Here is a 23,783-nt window from a genome sequence, read left to right as displayed (position 1 = left end):
ACCATATCACATCACAACATGCCCTGCAAAAACAAGTTAGACGTCCTCTACTTTGTTGTTGCAAGTTTTACGTGGCTGCTACGGGCTGAGCAAGAACCGTTCTTACCTATGCATCAACCACAATGATAGTTCATCAAGTTGGTGGTGTTTTAACCTTCTCAAGGACCGGGTGTAGCCACACTCAGTTCAACTAAAGTTGGAGAAACTGACACCCGCCAGCCACCTGTGTGCAAAGCACGTCGGTAGAACCAGTCTCGCGTAAGCGTACTCGTAATGTCGGTCCGGGCCGCTTCATCCAACAATACCGCCGAACCAAAGTATGACATGCTGGTAAGCAGTATGATCGTATCGCCCACAACTCATTTGTGTTCTACTCGTGCATATAACATCTACGCATAAAACCTGGCTCGGATGCCACTGTTGGGGAACGTAGTAATTTCAAAAAATTTCTACGCACACGCAGGATCATGGTGATGCATAGCAACGAGAGGGGAGAGTGTCGTCTACGTACCCTCGTAGACCGTTAAGCGGAAGCGTTATGACAACGCGGTTGATGTAGTCGTACGTCTTCACGACACCTCCGCGTTCAGCACACGTTTAGCTCGGTGACGTCCCTCTAACTCACGATCCAGTAGAGCTCGGGGAAGAGTTTCGTCAGCACGACGGCGTGGTGACGATGTTGATGAAGCTACCGCAGCAGGGCTTTGCCTAAACACCGCTACAGTATGACCGAGGTGGATTATGGTGGAGGGGGGCACCGCACACGGCTGGGAGAGATCTTTGTGATCAACTTGTGTGTCTAGAGGTGCCCCCTGCCCCTGTATATAAAGGAGCAAGGGGAAGGCCGGCCGGCCCTTGTTGGCGCGCCTAGGAGGAGGAATCCTCCTCCTAGTAGGAGTAGGATTCCTCCCTTTCCTACTCCTACTAGGAGGGGGAAAGGCAGGGAGAGAAAGAGAAGGAAAGGGGGTGCCGCCCCCCTTCTCCTAGTCCAATTCAGACAGGGGAAGGGGGCGTGCTGCCTGCCCTAGGCCGCCCCCTCTCTATTTCCCTTATGGCCCAACAAGGCCCATTAGCCCCTGGGAGGTTCCGGTAACCCCTCCGGTACTCCGATAAAATCCCGATTTCACCGGGAACTATTCTGATGTCCAAATGTAGGCTTCCAATATATCAATCTTTATGTATTGACCATTTCGAGACTCCTCGTCATGTCCGTGATCACATCTGGGACTCCGAACTACCTTCGGTATATCAAAACATATAAACTCATAAAACCGATCATCACAGAAAATTAAGCGTGCAGACCCTATGAGTTCGAGAACTATGTAGACATGACCGAGACACGTCTCTGGTCAATAACCAATAGCGGAACGTGGATGCTCATATTGGTTCCTACATATTCTACGAAGATCTTTATCGGTCAAACCGCACAACACTATACGTTGTTCTCTCTGTCATCGGTATGTTACTTGCCCGAGATTCGATCGTCGGTATCCAATACCTAGTTCAATCTCGTTACCGGCAAGTCTCTTTACTCGTTCTGTAATACATCATCCCATAACTAACTCATTAGTTATCATGCTTGCAAGGCTTATAGTGATGTGTATTATCGAGAGGGCCCAGAGATACCTCTCCAACAATCGGAGTAACAAATCCTAATCTTTATCTATGCCAACTCAACAAGTACCATCGGAGACACATGTAGAGCATCTTTATAATCACCCAGTTACGTTGTGACATTTGGTAGCACACAAAGTGTTCCTCCGGTATTCGGGAGTTGCATAATCTCATAGTCATAATTAAGAACATGTATAAGTCATGAAGAAAGCAATAGCAGTAAACGATCAAGTGCTAAGCTAACGGAATGGGTCAAGTCAATCACATCATTCTCCTAATGATGTGATCCCATTGATCAAATAACAACTCATGTCTATGGTTAGGGAACTTAACCATCTTTGATCAATGAGCTAGTCAAATAGAGGCATACTAGTGACACTATGTTTGTCTATGTATTCACACATGTATTATGTTTCTGGTTAATACAATTCTAGCATGAATAATAAACATTTATCATGAAATAAGGAAATAAATAATAACTTTATTATTGCCTCTAGGGCATATTTCCTTCAATTTCAACATCACTCTCAGCGAGCGGTGTTAATCACTTTGTCTTCTCCAATAATGATGATGATCTTTGATATGTTTATGATTTCACTATCCTGCACCCGAGGCAATCCTTATACCAGATGGTGTCCATGGCTCAATGCAAAGAGCCAGTTGCATCGAAAGTCATGCTATACGTTATTTCTATTATGTTATCACTAACTTGTTGCAGGCATGAGGAGAAGTTTCTAAGGTGAATGATGAGAACATGCTAGTTCTCGGGAAAGCAGCAAACCTTGATGTCGGTCATTCTCCCAACTTAGGGGCAATAAATCATGCACAAGGAGATATCGTATGTGAAGGAGCGATCACCATGTTGTCCAATTCCATTGGTCTCAACTACAATCACCTTCACCCCATTGTCGGTAACAACCTTATTAATATTCTTGTTCTTACTAGCGCTGGAATGGTAGTAGTTAGCCGTGGTCGTCATTGCATCAAAATTCCTGGAGTGGCATACTTGTTGCCTACTCCTATGCCTAAACGTTTCTCCATAGAACATGGACAATTGCATTATGTTCCACGGGCAGGAGATGCAACTTTTGACCAGGAAGGCCCGGAACCTTAACAAGTAGATGAAGAAGAACTCGTCACCAACAAAGAAGAGAGCAACCCCAAGAGTAGCCACAACAAGAAGCCTACACCACCTACTTGGACCTCTACAGCCTCCAGGGCTTTCTCAATGATATGAGCAACCTCGCTGAGTCCCTTCGAGACACGTCCACCTACATGGATTCAAGCTTGTTCAACTAGAGCCAAGGATGGGCACCTGACCAACCGCCACAATGATCCCACCGGTTTTGGCTTGCAAAAGCTTAAGCTTGGGGGAGGCCATCTCCACGTATAAATGAAGATGTGGCGGTATTTGAATCAATTGTAATGAGGTTGTACTTAAGGTCATGGAGCTTCAAAACACTTGTGTTGGTCTGTTCCAACACTGCTTTTTATTTGCTTTCATTTTTCTTTTTGCCTTTTGCGATTTTTGGTTTGCAAGTTAGTTTTCAAACAAAAACCAAAAATAGAATAAGCTTTGCTTTGTTCTTGTTCTTTTTACCTCCTTGGAGTTCGTTTGCATTTTTTGTTTTCAAAGGAGTTGATCTACACCAGACAACGAGGAATGCAAGAATAAGGAAGAGAAGTGTGTGCGTTCACAACCATGAAGGTACGTCATATGACTCCCGTCTGTTTGCATTTGAAATACTTAGAGTGGATGTAGTAGTAGTATGTGTGATATGTGCAAGAGGGAGTGAGTCTTGATAATTAAGACAAAGGTTTTGTTCTAGTAGCTAAAACAATTTTGTAGCCTTTGTTCTGTTTAGTCTAGATAACCAAGACTTGTCGTGGGACTGTTTTTATTGAAATGACCTTAACTAAGAATAACCGTCCATAAGATAAAGTCTTCAAAGACTTGGGTGTTGAGAAAAATTATAGAGAAGATGTTGTTAGAAATGAACCCCGTGTGTTAATTTAATAGACTTGATAACACTTGCGGATTAGATTATCTAGAGGAACTTAGTTGAAGGGTGAACGAGAATACGCCAAAACAATCTGTGTTGTATCTCTTACAATGGTGCTTCAGCTTCTCGCTGGTGTTATGGCCCTACTGCTATATGCACGTGTACATGTGTAAATGTGGCTCTGTCACCTTTTTCTGATGTTATGCCGAGGACTGTACTAACCAATGAATGATCCACCAGAGACCACGACTCAGATTTCAGCTATGAGTTTGTTACCATACGTAGTAACAACGCTACAAATGAATATTATTCGGCTTTCTCTTGAATGGGTGTGTATGTGGTAATAAAAGGGGACTGGACAAAAGAGATCGAAAGAGACATTTATCAGAGGTCCATAGTTCCCAAAAATTAAGCCACAACAAAACTCTATGCATGATCACTTACTTGGCATAATCCCTTCACGTGACACCCAAAATTTCAACAAACAATGATTGAAATAAAGTGCTCGAGAGCCTTTATGACGAGATAATTGTGGGTACGTTCATGAGCACTCTAGCATTATGTTCTTCTACATGCCTTTCACTCCCTAACTTATGTTTCTATTGCTCCATCAAAGAAAACTCTTCCGTGCATTCCCAACAAGCAAGTGTTGTCTAGAATAAATAGAACTGAGTGTAGCAAATTTGTTTTATCTAGTAGATCAAAAACTTTGTGTTGATTATCTTTGCTTCACTAACACTTGCATAATAACCATGCCACCACTATAGCTATACTAAGTTTTCAGGTCAAGAAGCGGAGGGCTATCTAGGCGTATCGATCGTAAGTGAACCAAAACCTTCTCGTTATTTCGATTTAAACAACTGAGTTCCTCATGATTCGGATTTCTCTCTATGTTGCTCAAGGATGATCAAGTTTAAGCCTGGGGAATTTTATGGGTGATATTTTATACTCATTCACCCTTTGTTTAAACCAAGATATTTTATGAAACCAAGATATTTCATTAAAACCGAGATATTCACTCTGATATTGCTACTAATGACTAATGAATGCAAATGATTCCACAAATCCTCTCTTTGAGGCATTTCCATAGGAAATGGGTTAAAAAGGAAATAAATCACGTGTGAACATGGAAAGGGGTGGAAAAGAAGATAGAAGAAATCAAGAGGAGGCACACCAGAGAAGACAACACAAAAGACAACGTTCCATACGACCACGAGTGCTCGTACGAGCGGTCGTATGGCGTGGATTTCGAGGCTCCTCGTCCACCTGAACAACTTTTATAAAGGAGACCACGTCGAAATGTCAACATAACATCCGCGAGTGAAGCCAGAACAAAGCTTCATCCCCTCCCATCAACCCTAGCCGTCGCCATTTCCATCTCCATAGCCACCATCGCCACCATAGTGCTTCCTCTCTAGATCGTACTTGTAATCGTGCATCACACAAGGCATCCACTGTAAGACATATTATCAATCAATCGATCTTTAAGATGCGTTCTTTAATGTGTTCTTCATGCAATCTGGTCTTCATGTGTGAGTAGTTCAATAAGGTACGGGTTGACGCATGGGCTTTGCAACCCTTCGTATTTATTCTGGGGGCCAATGGAAGTGCTTTGAATTAACGTTCCATATGTGTGAAATAAAATTGTTCCATGGATGTCTCTTGTCTCATCCCCGTTCCCTGTAGGTATCCAAGATCATGGAGAGCGAGCCACAGAGAGGCTAAGGGTAGGGAGAACGTGAAGTGTTATTTTGAACACCAGTGACAAAAGGGTTTAGTATGGTAACACAGATCCAATCCTTAAGGATTCATGAGGTGTAGTCATTAAATGCCCAAAGCTCTAATCTGATTAGAATAATCTTAATTATCGAGGCAACCCCGCGCGACGAATAGGGCCTTCGGTTGGACAATTGATTCTTGATGCAGGACTCGAGCCGGTCAAGATGTTATTTGGACACATCCCTCACTTCGGTTCGTAACAAGCACATCTCGATAGGTGACTTCCAGTGCACAAATTAAGATCATATTTGGTCCCAACACAAATACATGGTTGTAAAGACCTCATACCAGTACCTATTTTTATTATAAGTGTTTCATCACAATTAGCTTGATTGATCTGGTCAAAAGCTAGAATTATTTCTTTGACAGAAGCTTGCTAGAGACCATCGCTTCAAGGGAACCTTCCTCTCGCGGGTTCAATAACCCAAGGTCACCTCTTTGGGGAAATATGTGCGGGTTACTTCTGTTCCGTTACCGGATCACTAAGTATCACGTGCTACATGAGAAAATGTGTCATTTGCTAAGCTCCACATGTCGATAGTCAATCTCGTTGGCCAGACGTCACCAGGACAATACCCCAAATCCATGAAACTACGGGACCACCACCTCCTTCCTCAACATGTGGTCGTCCATGCGCATCCCGATTATGATACCTTTTGGGCCACCTCCTCGGCATACCATTGCGCGTCCTCGAGTTACGACACCGCACAGCCGAGTTGCTCATAACCCAATTTGCATAGTATAACCATTTACAAACCCGTCAGTGTCAGGAGAATGAAGACCCGTAGTTTGAGATTATCTAGCATGCCATGTCAAAAGGCTGGCCCACACTGTAAACAAAGATCTAATTATGGCTCTACTCCCTCCATTCATAAATCTGCTCACCTCGTAAGTTGGCGGCGAGGCTAGGGTGCCCATATTTCCCGCCATAGTATGCAATTGGACACCGCCGCACCTGTTGGCCACTTGAGCTCCTCAACCCCTCTAGCATCAGAGCTCATGCCTGCCGTAAGACCCACCGACCGGCATTGCTGCTAACCATCGTCTCCCGCCACCCGCCGCGACTGGTGTCGATGCCATGCCAACTCACTTTATCGCCATGTCCTAGTCGTCGTCGTTGATGGTCCGTCCCCACCTCCCCCAACGTTCCCTCTAAACTCCCTCCTCCACAAGCATCCCTAACCCTAACTTAGTCATATCCGGTTCATCACCGGTGCCTCCACTCCACCTCGCTCGCTTCCACCGCCAACATCGTGGCCGGCCGTGTCTCCGAGCTCGGTGGGCAAGGCCTACAATACATGGGAGGGTACCCACAGCCAGTCAATTTTTTTATTTAAAAAACAGTTTTTTAAGGCAAGATAGCCAGCCAGCTCGGCCAGAGCGGCAAAATTTGCGCCGGGCTGCTCCTACTCGGGACAAAATCTTTTTTTGAAGATCAGTACGGATACAAGCGCTCATATATATGCGCATGCACTCACTCCTATGAACGTACACACCCACACCCTATGAGCATATCCGAGAGACTGAGCCGATATATCATCTTGAGATTTTACGAAGTCACCGTAGACGCCTCGTAGTCGACGAGAACCTCTTCTTTCATTGAACACGTATCACCGAAAATCATGAAATAGATTTAAGATAAATACAAGCACGAGGACTTAAATCCTGATGGGCCGGAATACCATTGCCATCTATAACCATTATCGCTACTGGGAACGAAATCTTGGAACCCTTGCAACTGTGCAGAGCCGGTCCAGTTTCTCTCGGCCCAGTGCCCAGGTTTCCACCGATCGCAAACCGATGACCACCCCGCAACGCGGCCACTCCACGCCCACACGTCGCATTCTCCCCCTTTCGTTGTCCTTCCCCGTCCCATTCCCTCCGCTCCCCACTCCGCAGCAGTTCCGCACCGACGCCCTCGCCCTCACCCTCCCCAAAGCCCTAACCGCTCGCCCGCTCCGCCGCCATGAGGTCCAAGGCCAACGGAGACACCGCGTAAGTCACCCGCTCCCGCTCCCGCTCCCCCGCCTCCTCTTCCTGCGGGGTTAACGTTCATGGCTTTCGGTCGTACCGACTAACTTGGTCTCCTTTTCCGCTGATGATTCCGTGGTGGTGCGCTGCAGGTTCAAGGCCTCCGGCAAGAACAAGACGGCCACCGGCGGCGTCGCCAAGCCGAAGCGCGCCCCCACCCCCTTCTTCGCCTTCCTGTAAGCCCTCCCTCCCCGCCTCCTCCCCCAGATCTATTCGTCTCCGTACTCTAATAATTTTCGAAACTTCGGCCGCAGGGCTGAGTTCAGGCCACAGTACATGGAGAAGCACCCCGAGGCAAAGGGCGTCGCGGCCGTGAGTCTCCCACCCTCCTGCCATAGGGTTTTGCTTTTAGGGTTTTGCATCTAGGGTTTCGTTTCCATGGCCCATGGCTCATACGTGTGTGCATGTGCTGCTTGTTTTTCTCTCCTTTTAGGTCACCAAGGCGGCTGGGGAGAAGTGGCGCAGCATGTCGGATGAGGTTTGTCTGGTTTTTGCGCTACTTATGCAATTTATATTGTGGAAAGTTGCTCCGGTGCCGTTATACTTGCCACAACTTGCCAAAATACTACTAGGTTGTCGTACCTGTTGCGTTAAACAACTAATTTGCAGTCCGTTGCCCCAAGATGATAACACAGCGAGTCTCCGTTACAATGCCAGTTTGTTAGAATATGGATGATGTTTATATGATTTTTGCGGTGCTTGTGTAATTAATAATGTTGGTGGATACCTGTCCAGTGCCGTTATATTTGACGCAACTTACCAAAATAACACCCGAGCTGTGCTCTGTTACCCTTAACTGATAATGCCGTCAGTCTCCGTTACAATGTTCTGGTGTTCTAAAATATTTCACGCAAGGTTAGCAAAAGGAAAACAGAAATATGTTACCCCTTATCTGCCACTGTCTTGCTGAGCTGTTTAATAACTTTAGCGTCTGTTTGGTGAAGGAAAGATGATCCTAACTGGTTAATGCATGCCTTGTTTAGGAGAAGGCAAAGTATGGCGGCAAGAAGGCAGATGCCCCAGCAAGCAAGGCGGTGAACAAGAAGGTAGTGTTATCGCTGCCATGAATCTTGTGACGTAAAGCTTATGCTACTATGCATTCAAGTAATATCAGTTTTGGGGTAATAATGTTGTTTTCCATTTTTATCAGGAGAGCACTAGCTCCAAGAAGGCCAAGACTGACGCTGACGAAGAAGGTTCTGACGTTGAGGATGATGGCGAGGTATATAAATTTATGCATCGCTTTAGGTGGCATACATTGCAGTGCTGATGGAATTTACTTGTTGCTAACATATGTTTGGCTGTCTTATCACAGGAGGACGAGGAGTAAATAGTAGATGAGGGAACAGCAGTGGTGCAAATCAGTGTTTGTTGCTTAGGGTTTAGCTTGCCATGTCGATGTCCTCATTATGTAATGTTATGTAAGGAGAATGTTTAGATGCGTACTCCTGGGCTGTGGCATGCTAGAGATGTCTCTGTTTGACTATTAGCGAAGAAAAGCTTAAAACCCTTGACTGCTTTTCTTTCTTGGACTTCCACAGCATGTGGAAACAGTCATTATGTTGGCTTGCTATTAATCGCGTTATGTCTTGTGTTCTCCTTTCACTTTCTTATTGCTTCTGATGGTCCTTTTGCTGAACTTGCTCTTGAGTTTTGTGCAGCAATTTTTTGTTAAGATTGTGCCCAATTGCTTTCTCCTCCGTGGTTGACCAATGGCTGTCTGTTCTAACATTTGGCAGCCAGTACATCAGAAGTCTATTTATTTTTTACTTTGACAGGATGTAAAAATCGATGCTAGTTGCCGGCTTGCCGCTGGTGGTTGTGTGACTATAGTGCAGCTTCAAAACATGAAGTTTGCCCATGTATGTAAATTTGTGCAATGAAACAATTGATAGTGTAAGGTACCCTCTGTATGCTATCTACAACAAAATCATTTTAAGGCGGGGCTACATAATGTTCCACACACGTGAGGTGAACTTGAACATGGCGGTAACCTGTCAAGAACCTTAGCGAGTGCAAAGAGAAGTGAAGACTATCTACAGCTGACCCCATGGTGCAGTTGGCCATCTCGAACAAACATAAAGAAAGGGAGCTTTACAACTAGAGGAAAAGGAACTGGATATAGCTGTCATTGCTATGATGAGCTCTTCTCGTTTTTCGTGGTTCGGAGCAGCTCTTTCGCCATTGATGAGAAGGATTGAGCACCATGAGCCATGTCTGCGGACCGAAGATTAATGCCCTGCAGGAAGCACATTTGTACATGTTAATGCCCTTTCAGGTTTATGCAGGATGTTCTTTATAGGTGTCTTCCGTGACATTCATATGGAAATTGGAAAGTTTTGCAGAACATAGGGAAATTGGGAACGAGAGAACTTCTTTGTTCGGGGAAACTGAATTACACGGTAGGTCCCGTACAGAGCAACATGGTAATAGGAATAGGCATAATACTATCAGTAGGGAAGCAAAATGCTGCTTACCTCCAATTTTTTGATGTTCTCTTGCAGCTTGTTTCCAATCATTTTTGGAACACTGGTTGAGTCCTGTTCAGATCAACAATGAAGGAAAGGTAAGTGAATGCATCAACTAGTCACATTTCTTCCCTTGAGGGAAAATAACCTATTATGTTGTGCACTATTCTACGCATTGCTAATACGATTCCATGTAGATGGTCATCAATCGGAGTAGATCAGCCTGTCTATGGACATAAATGTGCAGGTCATAATTTCAATGATATACTGGCGCTTCTATGCACTCACATCACTTGTTGCATATCCATACTTCATCTTTATCTGGTCAACTTGTCTAACTGATGGTTCATCTTCAGGCTTCTTATTTTCTGTATTCACCTTTTCTTCTGTTCTGGGCTTCAGTTTTCCTGCATATTAAACATTTGAACAACATATCACACTAAAATAGTTGAACTAGAGCGCTAATTTTGAAACGCCGCACCTTGGATTGCAAAGTTAATTACAAACATCTTAGTATAATACTTTTCTGACCTCTAAGAGCCTGGAGTCCCTTGCTGAATTTCTGTTTGCTTAGACCTGCGAAGTGCGGTCCTTTCTGCTTTTGTGTGTTGTCTTCAATGTCGATATCATCTTCAGAAAGAAACATATTAGAGTAAGTATACCCAGAAAAAGTAATGATTCTTCTAAAAATTATTGTAATAAGGTGTTCTAAAAAGTGATAGGTGCCAGGCAGACGATGTGGTAGTGGGGCTAGCGCCTAGTTGGGCTAGGCGGGAGGAAGGCACCTAGGGCCTTTTAGAACTGTGAACAACTGAACATCGTATACCTATGTCTAGCTCAATATTTTCATCATCTTTCAGTGAACTGCTCCTCCTCGCAGATGGTGGAGTGAAGTTCGCTGATGAAAATATTGAGGCCAGTTCTTCGGATGTTGTTGCGATGAATTGTCCATTGCCATTTGCATCACTCTCGTTTGCCTTGCTCCCTTTAGTGTCTTTCATAATCATCCCAAATAAGCCCTGGAGAATTTCCATTATCAGAAAGAAAGATACACAGATGCCTCAACTGACCATAAGATTAATCAGTTACCTTTTTCTTTTCTTTGGGAGACTTAACCACATAGGAAGATTCTTCCCTGAGAGGGCGGTCTTTTCTGTATACCATATTAATACTGTCTACATGCCTGCGTACAAACCGCACGCTTAGATAACTATGTTAAAAATTGTAAGTTCAGCTCGAAATAAATAATGAAATCATTGTGCCCGCTATTTGACGATCATAATAGGAGCTCTAGAATGGCTCAAGGGGTCTCTGGTAGTGCACTAAATTGCAAAGCTCCATTATTGGTAAACAAGGTCAACTATTCATCATTACCAAAGTTATAAACTAACCATGCTACCATACCTGTAGATGTCATCTTGACAGAGAGTAGAGAAAAAATATGTCTCCTCTCCCTTAATCTGTATAATCAAAGAAACTATTTATAAGTAAAAGCTACTTTTAAAATCATGAATAGAGCTATACTGAAGTTACTACAGAAGATGTCTCAAAAAGTAAAGTGATAGTGCAATCCATACCAAGATGATTTCTCCATCAGATGAACATGTTATGGAACTAGAGGAATTCAAGTTTTTTGAATGTACAAAACCTCGTAAAGAGGCTTCTTTCAACAAGGATAAATCTGGGAGGGACCTGCAGTTTCATAAATACACTAGAATTCATCGACTTCATTTGAATGCCCTCGACCCCTCGTGCAAAGTTTTCAACTCAGCTGTATTCTCACCTTGTTTCTACTTTTCCGTTGGAGAAGACTAGTACAATTCCAATTTCAGAAGAAGCACCATGGATAACAGATGCAAAACAACAGCTACCATTTAACTTTTTCTTATTAGTTATCTTCTTCATTCCCTGCACAAAGGAAAGCTCCATATGAACAACAACACTCACATAAAAACAGAAACTTCTGAGATAACTGGAAATACAAATACCTGAATCGCATGGCTCAAGGAAAATAAGCGGATTGCATCTTCTGTGCAAAGCAACAGCAAAGATTCCTTCAATGCTGTATCATGGTTATCAGATCCTGGTGCTTCGTTTGGAGATAACTCTGGATGATGGCATTATGTGGCTTTAGAATGGCATAATAGCGCGGTAATAGTACCTTGAGAATGGGGTTGGTGGGTAGATATACAAAAAAAGGATTATTATGCAAGATCATATAGCTCACCCAATGTCTGCAACAGAAGGGCTCTTGTGGGTCTGTTTGTCTGAACCGGGTTGGCATTCAAAAGTTTTCCAGTTTCTTCCTCGAGAATACAAATAGAAGAATCTTCCATTCCTACTATCAGAAGATCCTTATCGTACCCATTGTGGCTGTAGAGTTCAAATTGCAAGGAGGCAATTCCACCAGAGACACGACACTCAAGCTGTTTTTGATACAATATAGTAGCATCATCTACTTTGATAACTGATACCTGAAACATGTTTTTCCAGACATGTCACTTTCTTGGTTGAATAATGAGCTCAAATTTTGAGTTGAATAACCATATTTAACGAACTGCTTTCATGAGATAAATGATTGTGTGATAGTTCCTCTATCTCTTTAAAATAGTCATCAACACAATAAATAACATACATGACATGAGTCACTTCATATCAAGAATGGCAAACTGCAAAGTCTTCGAAGAAGTAACCACTATTTTGCTTAACAAGATACTAAAACTTGTTGAACTGCGAGTAATATTAACCATTTAACTTTAAAAATTTCTGTGAGATCGCATATCAAACATGATATTTAGTAGCTTTGAGTCTGCAATTTGACTATTGTAGACAGTGGTTAAATTTTAGTGCTACTATTTTGAAACTGTGATACTATGCTTTTATTGTGTTGATTAACGGTGCTTTGAGCCTAATAGTTCAGAAAATTGAGAACATTTTGCACAATGGACAAATTTCTTACAATTCCTTTTTCTGTCCCAACAGCAAAATGCTTCGAATTAGAGATCATAGAGGTTGAGGTTACAGCTCCCTTGAGCTTTATACTTCTTGCATCGTAGTTATCCCCTTGCTTTCCTAATGAGTCACAAAAATTCTGGTTAACTAACATAGAGAAATTCCATAGACTTAGATATAAAAACATTATTAAAAAGATACATCTACCAGATGATAAGATCAGGCAGTACTGAACTGCTGACAGCCATTTATTAAGCTTATACCTCATATATAAAATATATAAATTGTTTCTACTTGTGGACACCAAAATCAACCAAACATATATAACTCTTGAGAAACTCCACATTATACGCCTGTCCTTTCTTTTAAAATTAATGCAGCAAACTCCGCATCATCTCTTACTTTTAATTGAAAGTTCACAGTTCGCCCATGGAAACCCTATAAACAACCTTATTATGATAGTTTAGAACTCGGCCAGACAAGCCGCAAACTCATGCTTATTTACTGAAAGGAGGTGATCTTATACTCGGGTAATCCAAACGTGATAATGAATGTATACTAACCATCCATTAGTTTAATGCGCCAAAAAATCACTGAATGTGCTAAAATTTAACTGGTAAATTGCAAAGTTTGCAGTAATATTATTGAAATTATTCTAGTGCAAACCCTTTCATAGAATCAACAACCAAGTTACTATATAGGTAGATGGAAGCACAACCCCTGAGCAAGTTAGTACCTTGTAAAATGGATAATATATTGTCGCTAGAGTCCTTTTTGAATGTGATTACGCGGACCTGGAAAGAAGAAATAAATGTCAATGCACTGGAAGTGTATTTAACACATAAACTAGAAACCTCCTGGTAGCCGTGGAATAGCTTACTGTTCCACCCTGATCCCCAGATATAAGAATGCTGGAGGACATATCAAACTGCAATGAAGTAATACGGGCTCGACTTGATGTATTGTCTTCATGCTGTGAAGTTATTAGATGGTTATTAGAATGAAGTTGAACACGGCAGTTCGTATAAGAATTCATAATTGTATAACACTTGGCAAAAAAGTTGGGATTTGATGCTACCTGCTGCTTTATCATAAAAATCTGCAGCAGAAGAGGACATGATGCATCCCAAAAGCTTATGGTTCCATCCATATGTCCAGTTATACAAAGATTCCTGGTTTTATGGATGTTGCTAAGACTAGCAGATATCTGACCTTTATCCTTCATTGAAAGCAGCCATGGATATTTGGAGGCCAATGTTGAAAAATAATCCTGTCCATTAAAAAGATGAAGCTGTCTGGTCAAAGAGTTCACAGTTGTTTGCAGGTATAATTTACAAATCTATACATGCCTCATTAGCTGTTGCTGTACGGTCACTTGTGTAGAACTTTGCAACATTGATGCCCGAATCACCATACGGTTGTTTCACAAATGAGTGGCTTGGAAGTGTTGGTGGTGATCTAGACTGAGATTGAAGAAGGTAGCGCTCAATTTCTGAATCATCGCATAAACAGATTTGACCAGATTTCAACAAGAGAACAAGAACAGTCTGTCTTTGCTTATTTGGGTCGCTAAGGCCTGTAACAAACTCCATTCCTTGACAAGCTTCTGTGAGGGGCAATACCATCTTTACTATTCGAGATTCACTCTCTTCATTCAGAATCAGGACCTGTGTCCAGAAAACACAAATGAAAGATTGAACGAAGATGCATTTCTCACTAAACAAAAATACCAAGACATCTTATCCACGTGAACCAGCACTATATTCTTCAGAAAGAAATCAACCGTTCCAAGTTCAAATAATGCTTTGGACATGGATCTTTTGTCTGGTTGCTGGAAAAATGACACCCAATCCGTTGCCCTTTGGGTGAGCATTTACTTTGAGTACCCATAATTTTTTATTTGTTCAAGTCAGTCCCAAAACCAATAGATCATCCAGTCTAAATCGGCCTGTTACCAATCGATACGCTTCTTAAAACCCTAGAAAATGTAATACTGAGAAGCAAAATCATACAACCTGAATTTCGTATTCAAAAGGGCCAGAGGCCAGAGAAAACCGGTATCTGACAACCTGATAGTTATTTAGTGATAGTCCTGGCAGACAGATATGATGAAATTTACTGCTCCAATTATTTGCAATTAGCTAAAGTTTGCTAAGATATGATGTGAGTTCTAATAACTAAAATGTCATTTGGGATAACAATATCCATATGGAAAGCATGCACTTGAAAAGTATGGCAGAAAATCAGGAACATTATAAAAACCACTGTGAAAATATTTCAGTGTTTCTACCTGGTATAGGTATGCATGTTCGCTGAATCCATTAATATACAAACGTCCAGACTTTCCATCAGTAGGAACCCATCTCAAAGAGATTATTGGCACCTTGTCTAGCTTGTATCCAAGGTTAAGCCTCTGAAGTGGTAGATTCTGATTACTCGAAGATGAGGAATTTTCTGCACTGAAAATATCAGGAATAGCCCAAAGGTAGATATCACCACTGTCATATCCAATAGCAACTTTGCTTCCCTTGGAACAAGCCCAGCATGATGATGTCACATTTTTCTCCTCCTGGTGCGATTGTTGTTGCGTAGTTCTACCGGATACGAATACCACTTTGCTTGCCTTAATATCCCATAAAGTCATGACACCATCTCTGAATATAATGAGCAACCTGAGAGGAAGAGTGCACCTTAATCAGACATTTCACTATGCCTACAGAGGGGCATGAATTAACGAATTATGGAAGATCAATCTGAATATGACATGGCTGAAAAGCTGCAATAATTCGTGCCAAACTGCGGTAATGAGATTGAGACCAACCTGTTAGATTCAGCCAAAGGCTGTGGCGATACAAATACAATTTCTACCCCGTTACCGCCATTTCCCGTGGAACCTTCAATAACAAATCAAACTGAATGTGAATTTCAGTTGCCAATTACATTGGCTTATTGAGACGATTTGCATTAATATTGTTGTTGTGAAATTTCTCTCTGAAAGTTTAACAAATATCTGGATGGGAATGATATTTAACATATCATTGCAAACAAAATAAAAGAAAGTGTAGAAGAATAAACAAAGTTCAGTATGCAGTTAGCCTTAAAAGAAAGCTGAGTATGCAACATAGAGATATATACTGATATTCCAGAGACGGCATATATTTTCTAGTTTGCAGATTGTTTGGTTTAACAGGCTTCTGGTTCCTTTTTCGATAATTTTCGTTCTGCTTTGGCCTTTTTTTTTGTATTTGTGCCATCTGGCATCTGGGCAGGCCTGCATCTGGGTGATTTCTCGCTAATACAAAACTGACAGGCATTTTTATGCGTGTCCGAGGGAAAAAAACAGAGAGACGACATACCATAAGATTCAGCAAAAGGAATGCAATACGGCAGGTCAACTAGACACCTTTGACCCAAGTCAAGCTTGAACAAGGACACATTTCCAAAACTATCTCCTGCATATCTGCGCAGCCCAGAATTCTCGTTAGCACACTTGACCCATCAAGATCCATGCCGCAGTACCAGTGCATTCAGTAACCATCACTTACATGTAGAAACTCTTCTGCAGCACTGTGAACGCGGTTATTTGCTTCTCAAAGGGATGCAGATAACACAGCCTCTTGGTGTCGATGTCCCAGACCTGCAAACGACGCTCTTTTGGGTCAACAACGCATGGAAAAATAGGACCACATTTAGTGAATGGACCAAGAGAATGAATGTGTGGGAGTAGACGTGCCTCGATCTGGTTCTGAGTGTTGACGCTCAGGAGAACCCCTTGGCCATCGGCGAACTGAAAGTGGGCGTCGGATTCAGGCACATCGATCCAAGTTCAGCAATGCGGCACTGGACACGGAATAGCAATGGGATTGGAAGCAGGTGGTGAGTGGTACCTGCAGGAACTTGGAGGGGATGGGGGAGGGGGACTGGAGCAGCGCCTGCGTGTTGTCGCGGCCGAGCAGCTTGATCTGCCCATTCCTGCAGGCGCGCGGCGGAGCAGAGGGCGTCAGCGACGGCGGGGAGAGGTCGGTGGGCGGCGTGTCCGCCGGAACTCGGAACGGAAGGGAAGCAGCAAGCAAGCGGGTGGGGTTTGTTGGGAGCTGTCGGCGGGTTACCTGGTGGCGACGGCGAGGACGTGGAGGAGGGGGTCGTAGGCGAGGAGGGCGGCGTCGGCGGGGACGCCGTAGTGGAAGGCCAGCCGCGGGCTCACGTCCTCGGCGCGCAGCCCGCCGATGCCGCCGCTGTGCTGCTGCGAAGAAGTTAAGAAGGATCAGAGGCATACGATAAATGGAACGCAGCTGCTTCCGTAGCATAGTGGTATTGCGTTCGCTTCGTAAGCGAAAGGCCGCGAGTTCGATCCTCGCCGGGAGCTCTCTTTTTTTTTGTTCTTCGTAACTGATGAAGTAATTTAAATTCACTCCACCTAAAATATCACTTTCAAACTAGAAATTTTTGTCTCTGACAAAAATAATAAATGAAGGAAAAGGACGAGATATATCTTGGTTCCTTACTGTACTTATGTAAGGCCATGTACGTGTCAGTATGTCCTGATCTCCCGGCCCATGAGCTCAGCCGGCCAAGCACATGGCCGGTCACATCGAAATGAGCACGCAGTAGTAGCAGTATCTAATAAACGACCAGGTGGCGTGATCTAATTAGCCCCGAGAAATCATGATGCCAACGGACTGGTACACGCGGCAGGCTAGTGCAATTTCAAAATAAGATTCATGTCCTAACTTAATCTAAAGCATTTCACAATTCCCAGTTTTTTTAAATCATCATAAATCTTTTTCGAGAGTGAATGATCACAAATCTCAAGTGTGTTGCTGTCAGTGCCTGCCCTAGTCTCAAGTGTGTTGCTGTCAGTTGCCCTACTATGAAGTTATAATACTACCTTTTTTCCCTTAAAAAAAGGAAAATCACGCATCATCACATCAGGCCCCTGTCTTTAGCAAGAGTTGCCATACATGCTTACTTGTCCTAGGTCTCTCACTGCAAGAGCGAGTAATTTTGCAGAGAGTCGAGGCATATGATGGAAAATAATTTTGGAAACGGCATGATATGAAACACTTGCGCTTATTATACAAGCCAAAGCCGGATACTGAAATCGACAGCCGCGACTGAACAACGCCCCCTGTAAAACAGTCGTCGGTGACTGCAGGCCAAAGCCGGCAAGCCTACGCTGAACCGAAGCAAGCGAACCTCGTTGTCTGGTTGATCTCCAAGGACCGGCCTACTAGGCTATTTTATATCAACCCCACAGTATTGTAATCCATCCAATCTATGCATCGAACCTGGTCAATCTACCAAAATTTCTTATCCATCTCGATCGGGCGCCTCAGTGTTGGTGCCACGGCACTGGGTAGGATCATTTCCGCAGCGACTAAACAATGCATCCTTTGCTTGGACGATATTAATGAGGTCACATGGACTTGCAGAGCCGCCTTAAATTTGTGAATCGTACATGAGTCCATGGCCATCTGTGGGTGTTTCAAATTCGAACGGAGCTCGGATCGAAACAAGGACGCGAGCGCGACACTCCGTCTCTGACGAGGCAGGGAGACATTGGGGGACGGCGTCAACGAGGCAACATTCTTTTCTTTTCTTGTTCGCACGGCGAAAATAAGGAAATGAGCAGAAAGTGACATTTTTCCAAGGATTACGTCCGAATTCGGTCGGTGGAGAAGGGGATGAGTGGCATCAACAACTACTCCCCAGTCAGGAAAAGAAAAGAGACCATTCTAGGATTACTACTCACCCTCGAATCGAATCTACTACGTACATGCTGTAGCAAAGTTGTCGTAATCCACACAGAATCGACCGAGAACAAGGAAGCTGATAGATCGGAGTACTGGTAAAATGGCAGCAGAGAGCATTGGACTGGATGGGATCGAGCGAGCGAGCGAGAGAGAGAGAGGTTATATACCTTCTTGGAGGCCTTCTCCACGAGCTTCTTGACGAACATGGCCGATCCACGGCGACCAAGGCAGAATCCAACGAAGAATCCACTCGCAGGTGAACCAGGATCGACGCCTCTCTTCTGTACCCGAAGCAGCAACAGCAGTTGTCAACTTGGCCTTCAGGAACCGCAGGAGGGAATGAATCGACGGAGGAAACCGAGGACGAAACCGTCGACGGAGGCAGGGGGGGAAGAAGGGGGTGTCAGACGGACAGGGGAGGAAGGGGAGTTTTGTGTTGGGAGGGCAGTTAAGGATTAGGTTGAGAGAGATCGATGCTACAGACACTGTCGAGTGAGAGAGCGGAGGGGGGTTTAAAAAGGAAGGAGGGAGGAGCCAGCCAGGGACCGCAAACCGACGCGGAATAATAATCCCGGGCTCCCGGTTCGACGATGGGCCAGGGCGTGATCCGGTACGTGCACTTGGCATCGCCTCGACGCAACCGAGAAATGATGAAATCTGTCCTGACGACGTGCCTTTTCCCTTCAACCACCTCGTTCGTTCATGCTGTCTGTCAGCAGAGGAAGGGTAACGTGGCAGCGAGGCGACTCTCGACGAACGAGTCGGTCCAGTCGGTGTGAGGTTGTCAGCCGGTCCTCCACTGCTCCACATATGGAATGTACTGAAGAAGGAAGAAGCAGGCAGCGCCGAGGAAGGAAAGGAGAGCTGGCCATGGGCGTGGCGTTACTACTGGTTGCTTGTTTTGGAGAGGGCACCTTCTTGTGCGCTGATGGCATTGGCTGGATTCTGGAGAGGCCATAAGTGGTGTGCTTATCTGCCCTGTCCTATTTTGCCAAAGTATCAAATGCTTGCTAAATTCAGGGATGTGGTAGTAATCGGTTGCAGATTCAGGGATTGTGGTGGAGATGATCGGATGCGATGGGATAGGTGGGGGTGTGTGGGACAGAGAACCCACCGTCCACGGATGGTCGGTGCCAGCAAGGTCGGGAATAGTAGTATTGGACGGTTTCTGTGTTTTGAGGTGTGCTTGCCAGGTGTCAGCACGCGAGAGGAACGGATAACGGAGGAATGAGGGTGTAGGGCACACCTACGTGAGAGTGAGGTTAACAAGGTTCACTAAAGGCAAAATTTCGTGTTTTGATCCTTTTGACAAAAAATAAGCCTTTTTTGGTCAAATGATAGGATTGTCGTAGGAATAGGAATTTTGTAGAAAATGAGATGACGTGTATCTTAAATCCTATGAGTAGGAATGAGAAACGAGATGTCATTTGATTGACACCAAAGGAATTTTTCCATTGAGTCTAGACTCATTTTTATTTTCCTATGAAATATGGAGGATAGGAACCAATCCTATGTAGGAATAGGAATCCATTCCTATGAACCAAAGGGCTTTAAAGGGAAAAATCTTATAAGAATCCTATCCTCTAGAATTCCTATAAAATTCCTCCAAACCAAAGGAGACCTTAGGATCTGACCCCGGTTTCAAAAAAATTCGGGATTTGACCCTTTTACTACTGCCAGGGGCTCTGGCGGTAGAATTAGACAACCTACCGCCAAAGCACCTGGCGGTAGGGTGCCGACGGAGGGGGACGACGGCCGTTTGACTGCGTTGATGTGGATAAGTACCTACCGCCAGGGGGCCTGGCGGTAGCCTGTCTAACCCTACCGCCATATCCCCTGGCGGTAGGGTGTGGCAGGGTTTTGCCGCAACCTTCTGTAACGAAATGTGCAATGGACCTGGCGGTAGGTTCACCCTATCGCCATGGGGGCAGGCGGTAGGCTGTGTGACCCTACCGCCAGGTCGGTCCTGTGTTTTTCCAGTGTAAAGCTTCTGTAACGAAAAATGCAAGGGCCCTAGCGGTAGGTGAGCCCTACCGTCATGGGGGCTGGCGGTAGGGTGTCTGACCCTACCGCCAGGGGCCTTGGCGGTAGGGTCCTCTGTTTTGTTGTTTCTAGTTCATTTGGTTGCTTGTTTTCGAATTCAATATGACAACAAGTTTTACAAATATGACAACAATACCACATATTTTAAACAATTAAACTTGGGCATCACATAGATCCACATTAGATAACTTGTGCATATAACATTTCAAACGAACTTCAACGGAGTTCCACATAGTAGCAAACACATAGATCCACAAATAGCAAACACATAGTTCCACGTAGTTTCACAACCACTAGACAAGTTCAATCAAACGAAGTTCAACCAAACTAAAAGAGCCAAGTATCGAAGAGCATAATCAGTTGCTCATTCCCCTCTTGGAGGTACGGTCCTCGTTACTCTTTGAACGAGTCTCTCTGGTCTTCTTCTTGGGCCGGCGAGGAACCGGTCTCTGGAAAGGGTCCGGACTCAACAAATCCTTCTTCGGATTCCTCTTCGGCAGCTGAGATGCTTGAGATGTTTGAGTTGGTGGAGGTCCATAATCTTCATCGTACTCCTCCTCCCCGTTGCTCTCCTCCTCCTCCCCTTCTTCATGTGTGGCCTCCTCCTCGTCCTCCCCAACCAACCTAGACGACGAGGGAGCATGGCTCGATGAGCCGATGAGGTCCTGTGTGGCTTTCCTCTCCACGTATTTACGGTACCTCCGTCGGTTCCACTCCGTCACATGAGTTTTATGCTCCTCTCCCCAGTCTATGATCGACTGATTCTTCTGCCGGCTCATCCTGCAAGGCATAAGCAACAAGAATCATCATAAGCAACAAGAAACATGATAAGCGTAATGAAATCATGGGCACAGAGAACAAAGCGCTCACAGGTGGAGCGCGTGGCCGCCGGTATCGGTGGGCTGGCCCGGCGGGGTATGCTGATAAATCCCAAACTGCGTGGCCACGCGGTGTGGCAAGTGCCACTCGACGGCGTACACACAGATCATGGGCACAATGCACCGCCAGAGACCACGGTCCGCATCGCACATCACGTTCAGATCAAATTCCCACTCTCGGTCATGATACAACCACCAGTTTACCTGTTACATATTCATTGGTAAGTTCCCACTCTCGGTCAAAAGTGGAATCAAAGAGAAAGGTGTTGAGCGAGTTCATATACCTGCGTATGCGTCAAAGCGTCCAACTCGTTGGTGTAGGTCTTGTACGAAGTCTTGTTTAGGCCCGTGTAGAGTTTGACAACGTCCCACTCGTAAGCTACGGTGGGGTGTCGAGTCTCGTCACCGTCTTTGCTATAGGCACCCCATGGGCGTCTTGGCAACTTCTCCGGACGCCCCACCGGCAGCCGCTCCCACATCCAAATGGAGAAGGCCCAGACAAAGCCACCCATATTGGACTTGTCTCCCGTCCTCTGCGTTGCGTCGTCAAGCTGCAAAACATCAAATGAGGATCAGATATAAGAAAATGTCATGGACACACTTTCGTAGGTAGGTAGGCAATTAGATCCTCTCTTACCGAACGGTATAGGTAGGCGAGAGATGTGGTCCCCCAACTGTACCCTGCCTCCCAGTCCGCTAGGAAGAAGAGATACGACCAGTTGGCAGAGTTCCCGGAGCTGTCTGGAAACACGACCTCCATGAGAAGATACCACAGGTAGGCCCTCGCGTACCACTCCATAGTCGTCTCGTCTGCGCCTTCGGGGCATTTCTGCCGGTGCTCCGAGAGCCAGGTCAATGGCACACCGGATGTACGGTTACCCTTGACAGTGGGGCAGTCGCCGATGAGGGCTGCAACCCTCTGCTGCCAGTTGGTCCTCTCCACTCGCCCGGTGAGTGCATGACCCTCGATCGGCATGGCAGTAATCAGCGCCCAATCCTCGAGGGTCACCGTCATCTCCCCGCATGGCAGATGGAAAGAATGGGTCTTCGGTCGCCACCGGTCAATCAACACCGTCAGAGCTGCGTGGACAAGCATCGGTGGTTGACGCTTGAACTGCAACACAAAACCCAACAGACGGGCTCTCTTGAAGAACGGCGCGTAGCGCTCGTCGTAGTCCATATGCCCATGAACCCCGTGACCCCTCATGCGCAGTGCCTGGAGCATCTATCAAAAAGTGAATGCCAAAAGTTAGGAAATTATTTTCATCAATCCGAAAACTTTCATCAAAATTTCATTCATATCACTTACCTCTCCGTTCTCTATGAACCGAGCACGATGACCCTTGTCGAATGCCCAGTCCAGCATGGAGTACCGTGGGCCGATGTTGTCCGCAAGAGGTGGCCGCCTTAATAAAATTTCATAAACAAAACCACCATAAGCATAAAGCATACATAAACAAAAAATGAACTCAAATCATATCAACATGCATCATATCAAAATAAATTTTAAGCATATTCCTCCAACAACAACTACTACACATGATGGATCAAATCATATCGACATGCATCATATCAAAAAAAAATCCTCCAACATACATCATATCATCATATTTTTAAATAAAATTTTCCAAACAACATCTTCATATCATCATATCAACATGCATCATCAAACTAGGGTTCATCTTCACACTAGATCATATCATCATATCAACATGCATCATCAGACTAGGGTTCATCCTCATATCAACATTACATCATAATTTTTTTAACAAAAAAAATTATGAACTACGGTTCATCTTCACACTAACATATGAACTATTTATTAGAGTTCATATCCAATACCACTAGTTACTAAAGAACTAAGAACTACAACTACAATCAATCTTAGGTGAATTTTTTTCCAATTTAAGTTCAAAAATATGAGGGATTTCAAGCAAATAATGTGTTGAATCAGAAGCAAGTTTGCAAAAACTAATTGGAGGGATTGGAGGAGCTTACGTTTCACTCTTCGGGGCCATCTCGATCCGCAAAAACGGTGAAGAATCGGTGAAGATCCGAGGGGGGAGTGGAGGAGATGAGAGAGGGGCGACTTGGGGGAGAAAATGAGGAACTGGGGGGGGGGGGGGGGGGGGGGGGGGGAGGGGGGGGCGGGGGTGCGGGGGTTTCGGGGCAAATAACTGCCCGCACTCTACCGCCAGGGGCTCTGGCGGTAGGGTTAGACAGTCTACCGCTAGTTCCCCTGGCGGTAGGGTGCGACGGAGG

At 44.7% G+C, this 23,783-nt stretch overlaps 2 protein-coding genes and 1 non-coding gene across 4 annotated transcripts; 2 read left to right on the top strand and 1 right to left on the bottom strand.

The window, feature by feature from the left end:
* The first annotated feature begins 7,217 nt into the window (after nucleotides 1-7,217).
* Nucleotides 7,218-9,032, top strand: LOC125539347 (DNA-binding protein MNB1B-like). The gene is made up of 7 exons (XM_048702787.1): nucleotides 7,218-7,391; nucleotides 7,520-7,603; nucleotides 7,682-7,739; nucleotides 7,861-7,905; nucleotides 8,411-8,473; nucleotides 8,578-8,649; nucleotides 8,743-9,032. The coding sequence occupies exons 1-7, from the start codon at nucleotides 7,363-7,365 to the stop codon at nucleotides 8,755-8,757; spliced, it is 366 nt and encodes a 121-aa protein (XP_048558744.1). The 5' UTR covers nucleotides 7,218-7,362; the 3' UTR covers nucleotides 8,758-9,032.
* A 283-nt stretch (nucleotides 9,033-9,315) lies between these two features.
* Nucleotides 9,316-19,096, bottom strand: LOC125539346. Of its 2 annotated transcripts, none has more exons than XM_048702786.1 (24): nucleotides 18,768-19,096; nucleotides 16,957-17,087; nucleotides 16,735-16,819; nucleotides 16,581-16,634; nucleotides 16,393-16,484; nucleotides 16,204-16,307; nucleotides 15,669-15,741; nucleotides 15,138-15,519; nucleotides 14,197-14,514; nucleotides 13,926-14,117; nucleotides 13,728-13,820; nucleotides 13,584-13,641; nucleotides 12,855-12,967; nucleotides 12,123-12,369; nucleotides 11,884-12,002; nucleotides 11,679-11,803; nucleotides 11,473-11,587; nucleotides 11,300-11,355; nucleotides 10,985-11,078; nucleotides 10,722-10,914; nucleotides 10,427-10,525; nucleotides 10,184-10,302; nucleotides 9,905-9,967; nucleotides 9,316-9,666 (listed from the first exon to the last, which is right to left on the bottom strand). In XM_048702786.1, exons 1-24 carry the CDS (start codon nucleotides 18,804-18,806, stop codon nucleotides 9,562-9,564), a joined length of 3,069 nt encoding a protein of 1,022 aa, XP_048558743.1. In that variant the 5' UTR covers nucleotides 18,807-19,096; the 3' UTR covers nucleotides 9,316-9,561. The 2 variants fall into 2 exon arrangements, with proteins under 2 accessions (XP_048558743.1, XP_048558742.1); XM_048702785.1 differs by having other exon boundaries at nucleotides 16,957-17,090; nucleotides 18,768-19,095.
* On the top strand, nucleotides 17,142-17,213 carry TRNAT-CGU. Its single transcript has one exon. It is a non-coding gene; the product is annotated as a tRNA-Thr (tRNA).
* Nucleotides 19,097-23,783: the final 4,687 nt, after the last annotated feature.

Source organism: Triticum urartu, chromosome 2 (genome assembly GCF_003073215.2).
Source record: "Triticum urartu cultivar G1812 chromosome 2, Tu2.1, whole genome shotgun sequence".
Taxonomy (NCBI): domain Eukaryota; kingdom Viridiplantae; phylum Streptophyta; class Magnoliopsida; order Poales; family Poaceae; genus Triticum; species Triticum urartu.
This window is presented reverse-complemented; position numbering and strand designations above follow the sequence as displayed.